Source organism: Salvelinus fontinalis, chromosome 32, assembly GCF_029448725.1.
Source record: "Salvelinus fontinalis isolate EN_2023a chromosome 32, ASM2944872v1, whole genome shotgun sequence".
NCBI lineage: Eukaryota > Metazoa > Chordata > Actinopteri > Salmoniformes > Salmonidae > Salvelinus > Salvelinus fontinalis.
In genome coordinates, this window is record NC_074696.1 from 33,628,816 (window position 1) to 33,645,284 (window position 16,469).

Sequence of the window (16,469 nt, forward strand, 5' to 3'; positions counted from 1 at the left end):
CATAGACTGGCCATGTTCTGATGTGGGACACACCTGCTTCAGGTGCTGCATCGACTGCAGCTTCAACTAGGCCTATAGGAGGAATAAGAAAGCACAGTATTTCAACATGCACTTGTTTTGTCATAAAAAGGAGGAAGACTGGAGGAGAAAGGATGTGAGAGGTGAAAGCGAGAGGTGAAAACAAGAGGGCGGGGCCTCCCTGCATGTGCTGTGGTGGTATTGGTTAAAGCTGTGTCGGCAGAGGATGGATGAACCAATGCCGTGAGGTGAGAGCCGGCGTGAAGTGTTCCTAAAATGGTCCCCTGTACATTGAATTCGTGAGCTTGTTGAATACTTGCCATTTCATTAGGGATTATTCATTAACCTATGGAATACCTTGAAATAGTACTGGATGGAGGTAATGAATCAGAAAATTATTTAAAACATTTTGCAGTGTGTGTCTTATTAGACAAGTCAAGGTAGTTCCTCCCTGTTTCAGTCGACTTAATTCCATTTGGTGTCTAATGAACACGACACAGGTGAGACTTTTCAGATGCAGTCCTTGCGTTACACATGTTCCAGGATTCTGTTTTATCCCAGAGGATTTCCATCAAAAACAGTTACCAATTGTAAACTTCATTACAACATGAATTCATCATGGTCACCCTTTCTACAGAAATTTAGCAAAGTACAGTAATAACAAAGTACATTAATAAAAATTACGACAATTTATAACACAGAATAAAAATTGTTACAACGTCATTGAGTGATAACACAATAACAATGAGTGGCTCCTGCTAAGCTGACATACCGTTTGATGATGACAAGTCATACAAATATTCAAATGTAGATCTAATCAAGGAAATAAACCAACCTTCTGTATGCAAAAGAACATGGGCCTGTTTTATCTTCGTCATAGGACCCACTGAAATAAAATGACTGTCAAATTGCCATGGTCTGAAGGGCTTTTCTCATAATACCAGTATTTCTATTTCAATGATACTACCCCCCCCACTTCACTCTGCCCACTCTTTGGAGTAGTGATGTCATAAGACGTAGTCATAGTTCTCTAGTATCACCAACTGCTTGTTTTTGAGCATCTGTATTGGAATAGGCACTGTGCATATTCAATACACTTTACATGATATGAAAGTAACATTTTCACGATTACTTCACTGTCTAGAACACTTGAATGTTTGTCAAAATGTGTATTTTGTTCCATTCAGATCCACAAGGAGTAAGTGGTGGGGCACATACGTAACTCGCGGGGGCCGGCATGCTCCCTCATGGCGTCCTGTTGCCGTGACAGTATCTCACGCTCTTCCTGCATCTGCAGCCTCTCCTGCTCCAGTTCGTGTAGGCGGCTGCTCGTCACCTGCAGGAGCCAATGACAATCAGAGGCAGGTTGACGATATGGTTGGCCAATTAAAAAAATGACAAACAGAACAAACTGCCCTTGCAGTGTGCGAAGTTGCCCGACATAGCGTTAACATTTTAAACAGATGGGAAACAACTTGCAACATAATTGTACACCATTTTCTTTAAATCTGCTTGGATAGTTTTGAGACAATATTTACCTAGTGGGCATAACTGCTTGAAATGACATAATTACATCAGAGCATGTCACCCTAAACGGTTATAAAACACAGTGATTATGGTGGTTGTAGACTGTAGAGTGGGTCTGTCTTACCTGCAGCTCCTGCTCCAGGCTTAGCTGTAGTTCCTCCTTCTGACGCACCTGCTCCTCCAGCGCTGCACGTTCACCTGTGTAGCCATCGATCAGACCTGGGGGGTGTGGGGGGGGGTGTTAATATATAGATTTAGAGATTGTTGAGTGAAACATTCACACGCATAGTATCAGTTCAGGTACACATTAAAGCAAAAATACAGACTCACACAACCAAAATCAAGACGAAAAACTCCAAAAAACATATTACCTTTGGAAAGCATTCAGACCCCTTGACATCACATTTTGTTACGTTACAGCTGTATTCTAAAATTGATTAAATAAAAATCCTCAGCAATGTACACACAATACCCCATAATGACAAAAGAAAAACAGTTTAGAAATGTTTGCAAATGTATTAAAAAGAAAAACGGAAATACCTTATTTACATAAGTATTCAGACCCTTTGCTATGAGACTCGAAATTAAGTTCAGGAGCATCCTCTTTCCGTTGTTCATCCGTGAGATGTTTCTACAACTTCATTGGAGTCCACCTGTGGTAAATGCAATTGATTGGACATGATTTGGAAAGGCACACAGCTGTCTATATAAGGTACCACAGTTGACAGTGCATGTCAGAGCAAAAACCAAGCCATGAGGTCGAAGGAATTGTCCGTAGAGCTCTGAGACAGGCACAGATCTGGGGAAGGCTACCAAAACCTTTCTGCAGCATTGAAGGTCCCCAAGAACACAGTGGCCTCCATTATTCTTAAATGGAAGAAATTTGGAACCACCAAGACTCTTCCTACAGCTGGCCGCCCGGCTAAACTGAGCAATCGGGGGAGAAGGGCCTTGGTCAGGGAGGTGACCAAGAACCCGATGATCGCTCTAGAGTTCCTCTGTTGAGATGGGAGACCTTCCAGAAGGACAACCATCTCTGCAGCACTCCACCAATAAGGCCTTTATGGTAAGAGTGGTCAGACGGAAGCCACTCCTCAGTAAAAGGAACATGACAGCATGCTTGGAGTATGCTAAAAGGCACCTAAAGACTCTCAGACCATGAGAAACAAGATTCTCTGGTCTGACGTAACCAAGATTGGACTCTTTGGCCTGAATGCCAAGCGTCACATCTAGAGGAAACCTGGCCCCATCCGTATGGTGAAGCATGATGGTGGCACAATCATGGTGGGGAAATGTTATTTCAGTGGCAGGGACTGGTAGACTAGTCAGGATCAAGGGAAAGATGAACGGAGATCCTTGATGAAAACCTGCTCCAGAGCTCTTAGGACCTCGGACTGGGGCGAAGGTTCACCTTCCAACAGGACAACGACCCTAGGTACACAGCCAAGACAACGCAGAAGTGGCTTCGGGACAAGTCTCTGAATGTCCTTGAGTAGCCCAGCCAGAGTCCGGACTTAAACCTGATCGAACATCGCTGGAAAGACCTAAAAATAGCTGTGCAGCAACACTCCCCATCCAACCTGACAGAGCAAGTACAGGTGTGCCAAGCTTGTAGCGTCATACCCATGAAGACTCGAGGCTGTAATCGCTGCCAAAGGTGCTTCAACAAAGTACTGAGTAAAGGGTTTGAATACTTATGTAAATGTAATATTTCCGTTTATTTATTTTTAATACAAAAAAAAAGTGCTTTGTCATTATGGGGTATTGTGTGTAGATTGATTAAAAAGTTAAGGGATCTGAAAACTTTCCGAAGGCACTGTGTGTGCACTACACTATACAAATATGCTACATCCAAAACACACTCGCATGTAACACCCACCCACTCCTCCCCAAGGCGCACACAAACACAAAAATATTCAGACAAACAAACACAGGCAGAATGTCAGACCAATTTAGCTAGACAGAGTGTAGTCTAGAGGGCTATGCTGCCAACGCAATGAAATATTCTATTATTACACATCTTGTTACCGGTCACTAGGAAAATGCACTACTGGCATGTAATTCAGCTGATGATGAATCTGTTTGGAAGACGTGACTGCATACTAGCAATGTTCCCAAAGATCTGATAGAGATTCCTTACAAAATCATATCTAGTACTAGTATGTAGTAGCTATACTAAATAGGTGAGGCGAATATGATTGTCAGATGTTCTTCCAAGAATATTGTGTTGATGAGTTACATAAGGTTGCGGTGCTCCATCTGATCTCTGTTTACTGTAAACACAAATAATTTGAATAGGTGGCTCGACCCTTCTGTCTTCATTTATTCTGTTAGTATTACAAAAGTATACGAACCCACGTAGCAGTAACACATTTTTCACAACTAAGGAATGCATCTTAATTACATTCCCAATATTTAATCATTTACAGTGGATTAGACCACTCCCAAGAAAGCCTTCTACATAAAAATGACAACTCATATATAGGCCAACCTTTAAGATTTCAATGCTGTCACTAACGATGTTTCCAACCTTTTATGCGAGTAAAGTGTGTCAGATTAAAAAAACATCACGACAGGCCTGATGGAAACAGCTAATTTGTCCGTAAACTTTCCGAATGTTGACAAAACACACAAGTAATTTTTTTTTAATTTAACCTTTATTTATCCAGGCGAGTCAATTAAGAACAAATTCTTATTTACAATGACGTACTGGCCAATGTGGGATCTTGGTGTCTAAAATTAATTATGCAAGAAATGGCGATGGAAACGATTTTATGTGCAAATGTTGATCAAATCACCATCATATCAAAGTAAACTTGGAGTCATGTAATCATAGGTTGTGTTGCCCTCCCACTTTGACTTGGGAAAGCATACAGTTTATTAGGCTATAGGTGAAAAAAGTTATGATTAACTTCACAGGGCGGTGAAAGTGCACAGTGATTTATTTAGCAATTTTACCCTCTTTTCGCCACAATTTCGTGATATCCAATTACGATCTTGTCTCATCGCTGCAACTCCTCAATGGGCTCGGGCTCAGGAGAGGCAAAAGTCGAGTCATGCACCCTCCAAAGCATGACCCTCCAAGCCGCACTGCTTCTAAACACCTGCTCGCTTAACCCGGAAGCCAGCTGCACCAATGTGTCTACGGAAACACCGTTCAACTGACGACGAGGATCAGCTTGCAGGCGCCCGGCCCGCCACAAGGAGTCGCTAGAGCGCAATGAGCCAAGTAAACCCCCCCGGCCAAAACCTCCCCTAACCAGGACAACGCTGGGCCAATTGTGCGCCGCCCTATGGGACTCCCAGGCTGTAGTGATGCAACAATCCGATGCAGTGCCTTAGGTCGCTGCGCCACTAGGGAGGCCTGCACGGTGATGAGTTTGATGCTCCTTTCTAAATCGAGGGTCTTATTCTGGTGACATGATGATAGATGCTTGGCTGCAGTTTGACAAATAAAAATAATCTTGCTCTTTTGTCAATAATCTCATGTAGGCTATACCTGCACTATATCTAAGACCTGTTGGCTAGAGCGTACATGCCAACACCAGAGTGAGCACATTCACTATATAAATGCTATTTGTGTGACAAAACCATCAGTAGAGTTGAAAATGTGATGGAAACACGATTTTTACATTTTCTTTTTATTGGTAAATGGGAATTTAACCGCAAAAGTTATTTTTATGTAAACTACGTCATCACGCATAGGCTTTAAATCGGAAAGAAGTAAATTTGATGGAAACATCTCCGGTGGGAAAACGCTAGTAAAAAAATGTATGCACATTTTTTTTAATATTCACATGAAAATCTGGTCACCAATTGGATGGAAATCTAGCTAGTGTCAATTGATACAAATGTTGTTTGTGTGTTGAATTATCACGGTTTACGAGCACAGCAACACTATATTAGTCGATTACTTGTAACTATGCGCCATGTTAGCTAACAACTAAAATGACAGGATAGTTTAAACAATAACTCATGTGTTAACTCATATGTTGAAACTTGGAATGCTGCTCTCGTGGCAAGGGGCCGTTTACCAGAAACTCAGCACTCTTGGATCTGCATTCCTCTGGTCATAAGAGGTTGATTGTCAGAATCAAGCCACCAACCAACAATTCACGGTTTGTTAAGGAAGTTACGATTTATAATAAAGCTGATAAAAATAAAAGGTGATAATTGAGTACTGATGAGACGGCTCGTCTTAAGTATCGTGTCATTTTAATAGGCCACAGTCATGAAGCCTGTATGCATCTTGATAATATCAGATGTCTGATATAGCCTAACACTGGAAGCTTGTGATGGCCTCCTGTCTTCACCCTCCAGGTACTGCAACAGTCAAAACTGGTTGACATAATCTCATTAAAACCAGAAATGGCAGTTTTGCCCTCTGGGTAGTGATGGGAGGGGGGAATAAATACACTTACAGATAGCAATATTATTTTGGACTATATATATTACTTTGACTCCAAGTATAATTTTTTGTTGTTGTTGCTTGGTAGTGTTAGATGGCGCTAGTCAGCTGTACCGGCGTCAAAACTATATTTTTCATCCTATTGCTTGTTCTCCATCTTTTTAAATAGTGAGCCAACATGTTTTTAGCACTTTTATTTCCATGACTGATCAAAACTAAATTTACTCATGCTTAGGAAGGAATCCCTTATGACTGAAACGCATAAGGCTCTAGTCTTATGAGAGAATCTATGTCATGTCATGGAAACAAATTGCGTATGATTAGGTGCAAATAGAGGATCATCGATCCGGGTGCAAAACAAACTAACCACTGTGCTGACACAGGCTGCCACACACGCATGCACACACTACAACTTTCTTGCATTAAAGACACATTAAACTTTTAGAATGGACAGCACTGTCTCACCAAATGTGTAATCTCTGCACACACTTGAGGCCCCTTGCTACAAAATGTCCACAATGGCATCCCGATGTCATTACATTTCCTTGAGCAATGCAGTTAAACCCCACAACAACTAGTCCCTGGGTGTCGATGACATGGATGTCGATTAAGGCAGCCTCCCGCACCTCTGATTCAGAGGGGTTGGGTTAAATGTGTTGGACAAATTTCGGTGGAATGCATTCAGTTGTGCAACTGACTAGGTATCCCCTTTCCCCTTCTTATAGGCCTATGTCTCACTCTAATATAAAACCTATCCTCTGCGAAACATAATACAGAACTACATCATAACTCCCCTCAAGAGACTTGAGTGGCCTCAGAGCCTGGCTAACATTTTCAGAATCAGGCGACCATGAGCCTGTTCCTCCGTCTTCATTGAAATCAGTTTTCCACACCAAAAGCTAGGTATTACATAGTGAATCAGACAGGACAAAAGCAGAGAATCATTACGGCTTGACATTAACCGTGTTTGAATATGTGGATGGGGGAGCAAACACAATGAAGACCGAGTAATTTTGGTTGGAGGCGTGCTCGAAAGCTTTTAAGCGCCTGAAATGCATGTTGAAATATGTAGGCTAATACTGCCGATCAAATCACGTGATTGCAGGTAGTAGTGATTTATTAAACTTTAAATGTCTGGGTGATGTTATCGAGTATGAATAATAATGTCCTTCTACCCTTTGTGTGAGTCATGAAAAATAGCAAATGTCAACCAAATGTAGAGGCAGAAACACTTAAAGTACTCTCCTTATCTTATTTGTCCAGCTACATTTGGCTGCGTGTATTTACTCTATTTTTTTTAACTGCAAGTCGCATTTCAGAAACGTACGCAGATGAAGACATATCCCAAACTTCAACAATGCTGGTGAACATTTCAAAGGTTATCATTATCACCTAATATCAAGCAGCAGTTGGGAGATGATTTTATGAAAGCAAATATTTGTCATACTTCAGAATCCTATCACATTTGACATATATACAGTTGAAGTCAGAAGTTTACATACACCTTAGCCACATACATTTAAACTCAGTTTCACAATTCCTGACATTTAATCCTAGTAATAATTCCCTGTTTTAGGTCAGGTAGGATCACCACTTTATTTTAAGAATGTGAAATGTCAGAATAATAGTAGAGAGAATGATTTATTTCAGCTTTTATTTTTCACATCACATTCCCAGTTGGTCAGAAGTTTACATACACTCAGTTAGTATTTGGTAGCATTGCCTTTAAATTGTTTAACTTGGGTCAAACGTTTCGGGTAGCCTTCCACAAGCTTCCCACAATAAGTTGGGTGAATTTTGGCCCATTCCTCCTGACAAAGCTGGTGTAACTTAGTCAGGTTTGTAGGCCTCCATGCTCGCACACGCATTTTCAGATCTGCCAACAAATTCTCTATAGGATTGACGTCAGGGCTTTGTGATGGCCACGCCAATACCTAGACTTTGTTGTCCTTAAGCCATTTTGCCACAACTTTGGAAGTATGCTTGGAGTACTCACACCCTCTCTACAGTATATATTAATTTCTGTTTCACCCACAGATACCCTAGCCACCTGACTCACCAAAACACACACCATCCCCCACAAACAACCCCAGACACACACTTCCACTCGTCATATGGCATTCTCACTGCCCTTCAAACACACACCCACCCACATTTAAAAACAACCCCATCACAAACACCACCCCCCCGCCACTCACCCTCAGCCCTGTGGAGCTCCAGGGCCAGCTGCTCGCGGGCACGCCCCTCCTCCACCAGCCTCTCCTGCAGATCCTCCTGCCGCCGCAGCAGATCGCCCATCTCCTGGTTGTGGCGGAAGGACTCGCGCATCAGCTCCGTCTGGGTGACGCGTGCATGTTCCAGCTGATCAGGGTTGGTAAGATTGGTGGAGACAAAGATAATGACTTTAGTTAGCAAAGAATCTTTGAGGAAATACTGGTTGACGTGGTGAATAATTCTGAGTTAGAAGTTCCGATACACAAAGCCTTGAAACAAGTTGGTCCACAGTGTGGCTCAGTTGGTAAAAAAGCGTGGCACTAGCAACACCAGGGTTGTGGGTTCGATTCCTACTGTGATCACATATACAAGAAATGTATGCACTCAGTGCACTGAAAGTTGTTTTGGATAAAATCATCTGCTCAATGGAATATGTCATATTATTAAATATATCCCATGCCATGAATGAATGGGCATCTCTTCTGTCATTTAGGACATAACCTCTCATTATGGACAATATGCTAAGTCTTGTGACAGTCAGTATAATGTCATATTTATGATCACCAGTAATGGTTTCCAGTTAGTGTCCTAAGTGAAAGTAAAACAATTAGGACCAATCAATCAAAGCTGTAGCCCACTTCAGGATAATGAATGATTTCACTTAGCACATAAGATACACAGAGTGAAACAGTGGGTTCACAATAGAGGTCGACCGATTAATCGGAATGGCCGATTAATTAGGGCCGATTTCAAGTTTTCATAACAATCGGAAATCGGTTTTGGACACCGATTTTGCATATAATCGATGCGGTGCGTATTCGCGAAAAAGGACTGTCGTTGCTCCAATGTGTACCTAACCATAAACATCAATTCCTTTCTTAAAATCAATACACAAGTATATATTTTTAAACCTGCATATTTAGTTAATATTGCCTGCTAACATGACTCGTTGCGAACTGTGTGAAGACTATTTCTTCCTAAAAAGACAGCCAACTTCACCAAACGGGGGATAATTTAACAAAAGCGCATTTGCGAAAAAATAGCACAATCGTTGTACGACTGTACCTAACCATAAACATCAATGCATTTCTTAAAATCAATACACAGAAATATATATTTTTTAAACCTGCATATTTAGCTAAAGGAAATCCAGGTTAGCAGGCAATATTAACCAGGTGAAATTGTGTCACTTCTCTTGCGTTCATTGCACGCAGAGTCAGTGTTATATGCAACAGTTTGGGCCGCCGAATTTGCCAGAATTTTACGTAATTATGACATAACATTGAAGGTTGTGCAATGTAACAGGAATATTTAGACTTAGAGATGCCACCCGTTAGATAAAATACGGAACGGTTCCGTATTTCACTGAAAGAATAAACGTCTTGTTTTCGAGATGATAGTTTCCGGATTCGACCATATTAATGACCTAAGTCTCGTATTTCTGTGTGTTATTATGTTATAATTAAGTCTATGATTTGATAGAGCAGTCTGACTGAGCGGTGGTAGGCAGCAGCAGGCTCGTGAGCATTCATTCAAACAGCACTTTCGTGCGTTTTGCCAGCAGCTCTTCGCTGTACTTCAAGCATTGAGCTGTTTATGACTTCATGCCTATCAACTCCCGAGCTTAGGCTGGTGTAACCGATGTGAAATGGCTAGCTAGTTAGCGGGGTGCGCGCTAATAGCGTTTAAAACGTCACTCGCTCTGAGACTTGGAGTGGTTTTTCCCCTTGCTCTGCATGGGTAACGCTGATTCGAGGGTGGCTGTTGTCGATGTGTTCCTGGTTCGAGCCCAGGTAGGGGCGAGGAGAGGGACGGAAGCCATACTGTTACACTGGCAATACTAAAGTGCCTATATGAACATCCAATAGTCAAAGGTATATGAAATACAAATCGTATAGAGAAATAGTCCTATAATTCCTATAACAACTACAACCTAAAACTTCTTACCTGGGAATAATGAAGACTCATGTTAAAAGGAACCACCAGCTTTCATATGTTCTCATGTTCTGAGCAAGGAACTTAAACGTTAGCTTTTTTACATGGCACATATTGCACTTTTACTTTCTTCTCCAACACTTTGTTTTTGCATTATTTAAAACAAATTGAACATGTTTCATTATTTATTTGAGGCTAAATAGATTTTATTGATGTATTATATTAAGTTAAAATAAATGTTCATTCAGTATTGTTGTAATTGTCATTGTTACAAAAATAAATAAATAATCGTCATTGGCTTTTTTTGGTCCTCCAATAATCAGTATTGGCGTTGAAAAATCATAATCGGTCGACCTCTAGTTCACAACACACATGGCCTGTGTCGTTATGCTTAAAGGAGTATCCCAAAAACAACTACAGGGCAATGTACAGAGGTGTGGAGATGGTTAGCCTTATACAATTCAGAGGTAAGTCTTGAGATGTACAGTGGCACATCATAAGTGTAAATATTCTCACTCGCTTCAAATACTAACATACTGAACCTGCATAGCTACAACTAGGCCTATTGCCTTTTCATTGTGGGATAATTGTACACATGCGGTCATTTTCTATAAAGTTATGTTGGTGAAAATGCATGCCATATAAGTATTTTTATTAAAATGAGTAAACCTACGCACCAGTTTGACATTGATCAAGGAACCAACATAACATGTATGACATGCCATTTCAATCTTAACTCTTTAACTTCGGACACAGATGAGACACGTTTAGTAGACCTTGCCCTGTGACGCATTCACAAAAGCCTTCTTTCCTGGCTGAATTATCATGGAATTGCTATTGTGCAATAAACCCCCGACTTATTAGCACCACAACTCACATGCAGTTGGTTTTACAGGGCGAGACTCCCACAGCAGCAAAGGTCATACTGCAACATTATGACAACCAGGATGTAGTCACGCGACCGTGCCACGCTGAAATCTTGGAGTCATTTTTTGCTCACCTGCTCAGATGAAAGCAGAGTAGGGACATCTAGGACTGTATACGATACTCTCACTGTGTTTTACACTGCACAAGTTGCCCAGTCAAAACTATTGCTGCCAAGCAAGTTAGCTGGATAATGTATACGTGTAGACTCCCTATATAGCAGGGGTATGTAAGTCATGAACTGTATAAAATAATGGACAAAACTGCGGTTTAGAGCATCAAGTCAGCCAAATGAAAGACACTTTCATTCAGATAAATAAGATAACTGTCCAGACGGAGTCAGATTTACTCACTATACAGTTCCAAATAGGTTACATGGCAGGCCAGCAGCTGAATGGTAACTTACTGTATAGGGCGGTGTGGGGAGGGAGATCTTAGAGATCACCTTAAGGAGGTGACCATTGGTCCTGTGGTTGACGTGTGATATTTGAGTCTGTACCACCACCGCGTTTTTCTCATTGAGGACGCTGGAGAGGGGGAAAGGCCGGGGCAGGGGCACACGAGATTCCACCTCGTACACATCCTGATCTTCCCCTTCCACCCACATGGCCTGGTGGCTCGAATTCCAGTATGAGCGGTAGGAATCCATGGTGGTAGACAATTTAACAGCTTTCAATGACCTACTAGTTTATCCTTTTAGTGCTTTCCATCCTCTTCCCTACAAACGTTCATGGGTTATATAAAGTCTCCGGTGTTCCTTTCAGCATCTACAATGCACCTGCTACCTTGGATGGAGTCTTCAGCGGAGGCCCAAGAGGGAACAGCAGCGGAGAGCAGACAAGTCCCGATGACGTAGCCGGGTTCTAGGCAACAGTCTCTACGGAGCTGCCAAGCACAGAGCCTTGGGTAAACACACGAGTCGCAGTTCAGACTCAGATCCACGGGCATGGCGTACCACAGTGAAGAGACAACAAAAAAGGTCCCAGGTAAATACTGAGAACTAGGTAAACCCTCGAAACAACAAAACAAAGTTTCAAGTCAGAAAATAAGAGATACCGGTAGTGCCTCTCCTCGTGTAGGGGAAAAGTAATCCTTCCTGGGGGAGAAAGTTTGAAGTCACATCTTGCACATGTGAATCCTGAGAGCAACTGGGGGGAGATAAAATAAAGAGAAACCTAGCTTTAAGATCCTGTGCACCTCTCTCTGTCAGACTTTTCTCTCTGTCTATTTTGCTCACTCTTTCAGAGCACAGCGTGACCCTGCCTCTCAGCAGTACTCACTCCCACTCCCTCGCTCTCCCTCTCTCTCCCTATGGAAGCTCATTAACAATTCCATGCCGCCACAGCAACGCAGCACCGATCCGCAGGGAAGGGTAGCCTCCCGGTCCCCCCTTAACTGCTTTACACAATGGGCAGCCAACCAAGGGTGAACTCTGAAGCCGCCAGTGGGGCTCTCGCTGCACTTCTTTCTCTTCTGTCAATCTCTCTCCCTCTCATTCTTGATCTATCCCTGTAGCCTCTAACTTCTTTCTGTTGTTTGTCACCAGTTTTCTAGCTAATTCTAGCTCCATGTTCCTCACTCTTGCCCTCTCCCTGTCTCTATTATCCCAGCCTGACTTTCACTGTGTATCTCTGTCTCTTGAAACAGACACAAAAGAGGTTGCGGTCTAAACTGTTCTCCAAGAGTGTTTTGCAGCAGGCAGGCAGTCTCTCTCTCTCTTTCACTTCCTGGATCCATAGCATGGGCAGGGTATTGTTCAGTGAAAAGGGGGAGGGAATAGTCAGCGTGGTTTCAACCCCCCGGGCTAGTTGGGCAGGTACAGCTTTGCAAATAGACATTTTCCCTCTCCCTCACACCCTTATACACACACAGCCTTTTTGCAGGAGCTTGTCAAACCAGATTTATATTCCACGTCAGTGCAGATGAACTGACTTAGGCATTGTCTCCTTCGATCTTGTGAGCAAGTGAACTGTAAAACAGTAATGGACCTACACAATCAACACGTCGTGTCGCTCTCAATGATCTATAATAGGAGGATTAGTGAGCAACACCTACTCCAGCAAATTATTTCCAAAGCCAGCCAACAGGACACTTAACATTCCAGAGAAACTCATTCCATCAAGCCTTATTCACACAACCTGGCCCTCCAGACAGGAAACAACGATCCACAATCATTAATGATCATTCACTCACAAGGAACCAATGCAGATCTAATCAATTCATTCTGGAAGGAATAACATTAAAGGGATAGTTAGGAATTGTCCCCAGAGTCATATGAACATATGGTTACAATTTGTTATGCATCTGTGTCCAGTATGAAGGAAGTTAGAGGTAGTTTCGCGAGCCAATGCTAGCTAGCATGCTAGCTGTTCCCATAGATGTCCAGTCATTGCTCTAACGCAAGTTAGCAATTGCGATAACGCTAGTTGGTAACCTCCATCAAACTGAAAGCAGAGACATAGAAATGGTATCCACAAGTTCATCTGACTCTGGGGAAGTAGATAAAGGGCTGGCAAAATCCCGAACTATCTCTCTAAATGAACCATTCGGTCTTGTGAAGGTGGAGATCTTGATTGATTTCTGAGCTTGCCTTCCCACCACTAGGCAGTTACAGTGCATTCAGAAAGTATTCATACCCCTTGACAAAAGGACTTTCACGTTCTTGTTCTGAAGTCAATCCAGTGTTTATTTGGCTGTATGCTTGGGGTCATTGTCCTGTTGGAACGTAAAATCTTTGTCCCAGTCTAAGGTCGTTTGTACTCTAAAGCAGGTTGTCATCAAGGATTTTCCTGTATGTTGCTCCATTCATTGTTTCCTCTATCCTTACCAGTCTCCCATATACCTCACCAAAACACCATCTTTTGCCTTATGCTCTCAGTCTTACACATTCCCTTGTGAAAATTCTATGCGTGCTGTCATGTGCCTTTTTCTCAGGAGTGTCTTCAGTCTGACCACTCTCCCATAAAGCCCAGATTGGTGAAGTGCTGTGGAGACTGTTGTCCTTCTGGCAGGTTTTCATCTCAGCCAAGGAACTCTGTAGTTCTGGCAGAGTGCTCATTGGGTTCTTGGTCACCTCCCTGACCAAGGTCCTTCTTGCTCAGTTGCTCAGTTTGGTCCGACAGCCAGCTCTACCCACAGTCTGGGTAGTTCCATATTTTTTCAATGATGGAGACTACTGTGCTCTTGGAAGCTTTCAACACTCTAGAAATGCCAGTTCCACTGTGTTTTTTCATTGAACCCCTCTAATCATTGACTGATTTAAACTTGGGATACCAGGTGGGTGCAATTAATTATCAGGTAGAACAAAAAACCAGCATGCTCTGAACCTCATTGGGTAAGATTTGAATACCCCTGGTATAGTTTTAACTGTGGGACCTTATATAGACAGGTGATTCTAAATCATGTCCAAACAATTGAATATGACATAACACATATGGAATCATGTAGTAACCGAAAGTGTTAAGCAGAGTTCATTAGGAGTTGCCAGCCTCAGAAATCGGCAATTAACTGCACCTCAGATTGCAGCCTAAATAAATGCTTCACAGAGTTCAAGTAACAGACACATCAACACCAACTGTTCAGAGGAAACTGCGTGAATCAGGCCTTCATTGTCGAATTGCTGCAAAGAAACCACTACTAAAGGACACCAACAATAAGAAGAGACTTGCTTGGACCAAGAAACCCGAGCAATGGACATTAGACCGATGGAAATCTGTCCTTTGGTCTGATGAATCCAAATGTGAAATTTTTGGTTCCAACCGCCGTGTCTTTGTGAGAAGCAGAGTAGGTGAACGGATAATCTCAGCATGTGTTGTTCCCACTGTGAAGCATGGAGGTGGTGGTGTGATATATTTAGAATTAAAGGCACACTTAACCAGCATAGGTACCACAGCATTCTGCAGCGATACACCATTCCATCTGGTTTGCACTTAGTGGGACTATCATTTGTTTTTCAACAGGACAACGACCCAAAACACACCTCCAGGCTGTGTAAGAGCTATTTCACCAAGGCGGCGAGTGATGGAGTGCTACATTAGATGACCTGGCCTCCAATCACCCGACCTCAACCCAATTGAGATTGTTTGGGATGAGTTGGACTGCAGAGTGTAGGAAGCAGCCAACAAGTGCTCAGCATATGTGGGAACTCCTTCAAGACTGTTGGAAAAGCATTCCAGGTGACTGCTTCATGAAGAAGATTGAGAGAATGCCAAGTGTGAAAAGCTGTCATCAAGGTAAAGGGTGGCTACTTTGAAGAATCTCATATAGAAAATATTATATATGGTTGGTTACTACATGATTCCATATGTGTTCTTTCATAGTTTTGATGTCTTCACTATTATTCTACAATGTAGAAAATAGTAAAAATAAAGAAAAACCCTAAACTTCTGACTGGTACTGTATGTAAATTAGATATTTATACATTTCATTTTCATTATTTTTTTCACTTGTCATTATATATATTCTGTGTAGATAGGTGAAAAAATATCAATTTTGAAATCAGGCTGTAACGCAACAAAATGGAATAAGTCAAGGGGTATGAATACTTTCTGAAGGCACTGTATCTCCATTTTGAAATGACACTTAGTATTTGACATGTATTCACATAATCCTTGGTCAACATTCCATACATAAAATATATTTTTTATTGATTTAAGGTTGAAACTTTAAACTCGCCGACTGGTTCAGAGTACACAAACTGCTGACTTTATTGGGCTGTCCGGGTAGGGAGTTAGAGATATTACATCTATCACACACGGACACACGCTCACAGTCTATCTGTGTAACATCAAGCTAAAGTTACAGGTGGCTTGTTTGGTCTTTAAACACCTGATATCAGCTCTCTTACAGGTGTATTGGAATATGCTTATATCATACAACATGATTCAAGAGAAGTTCCCACACAAAGTTGAGCCTTTCTCCAGCACAACATTATTTCAATGTTAAACCAATGTTGATGTTTAAGGATCAACACAACCATCATTAACTCAGTGATTTCTGTAGCGTTGATACTACATGAATTATTGTCCTCAACTACTACACTGTGAGTTATAGGACAAACGGAAAAGAAGATGTAGTATGATGCAGAAACTGTACCACATTTGAATGATGTATAAAGTATCTCTCGGTTGGCAGAGGACACATGCACAGTGCACGGGCAGTAGTAGCCTGAGGGGGAGGAGTCATCGGTGTTCAACTGGATTAGAATAGGCTAAGGGGGAGGAAGGGAGACAAAGCTCTATGCAAATCGCCCAGTATCTACAGGCAACCGCTGGGAATGAGACAGCCCTATTGTGTGGTGAATGAATTCTAGCTACGGCTATCTCCTTGCAAAGAGGATTCTGCAGTCTCATCTCTAAAGGGACTGGGTGTGACCAGTCTCATCTCTAAAGGGACTGGGTGTGACCAGGCTCAAATACCACAGGGGGTTATGACTGTGCAAAAG

At 42.1% G+C, this 16,469-nt stretch overlaps 1 protein-coding gene across 6 annotated transcripts in view; it reads right to left on the bottom strand.

Moving 5' to 3' along the window:
- LOC129831125 (A-kinase anchor protein 9-like) overlaps positions 1-16,469 on the bottom strand; it is a 118,492-nt gene that overhangs the window by 22,994 nt on the left and 79,029 nt on the right. For 5 of the 6 annotated variants that reach the window (XM_055894196.1, XM_055894194.1, XM_055894197.1 and 2 more), the window contains 4 exons: positions 8,152-8,314; positions 1,670-1,764; positions 1,237-1,354; positions 34-72 (listed from right to left, as the gene is read on the bottom strand). In XM_055894196.1, the coding sequence (XP_055750171.1) occupies positions 34-72; positions 1,237-1,354; positions 1,670-1,764; positions 8,152-8,314 (415 nt within the window). The remainder of the gene's footprint in view (positions 1-33; positions 73-1,236; positions 1,355-1,669; positions 1,765-8,151; positions 8,315-16,469) is intronic. The other variant, XM_055894195.1, reaches the window with a different exon arrangement.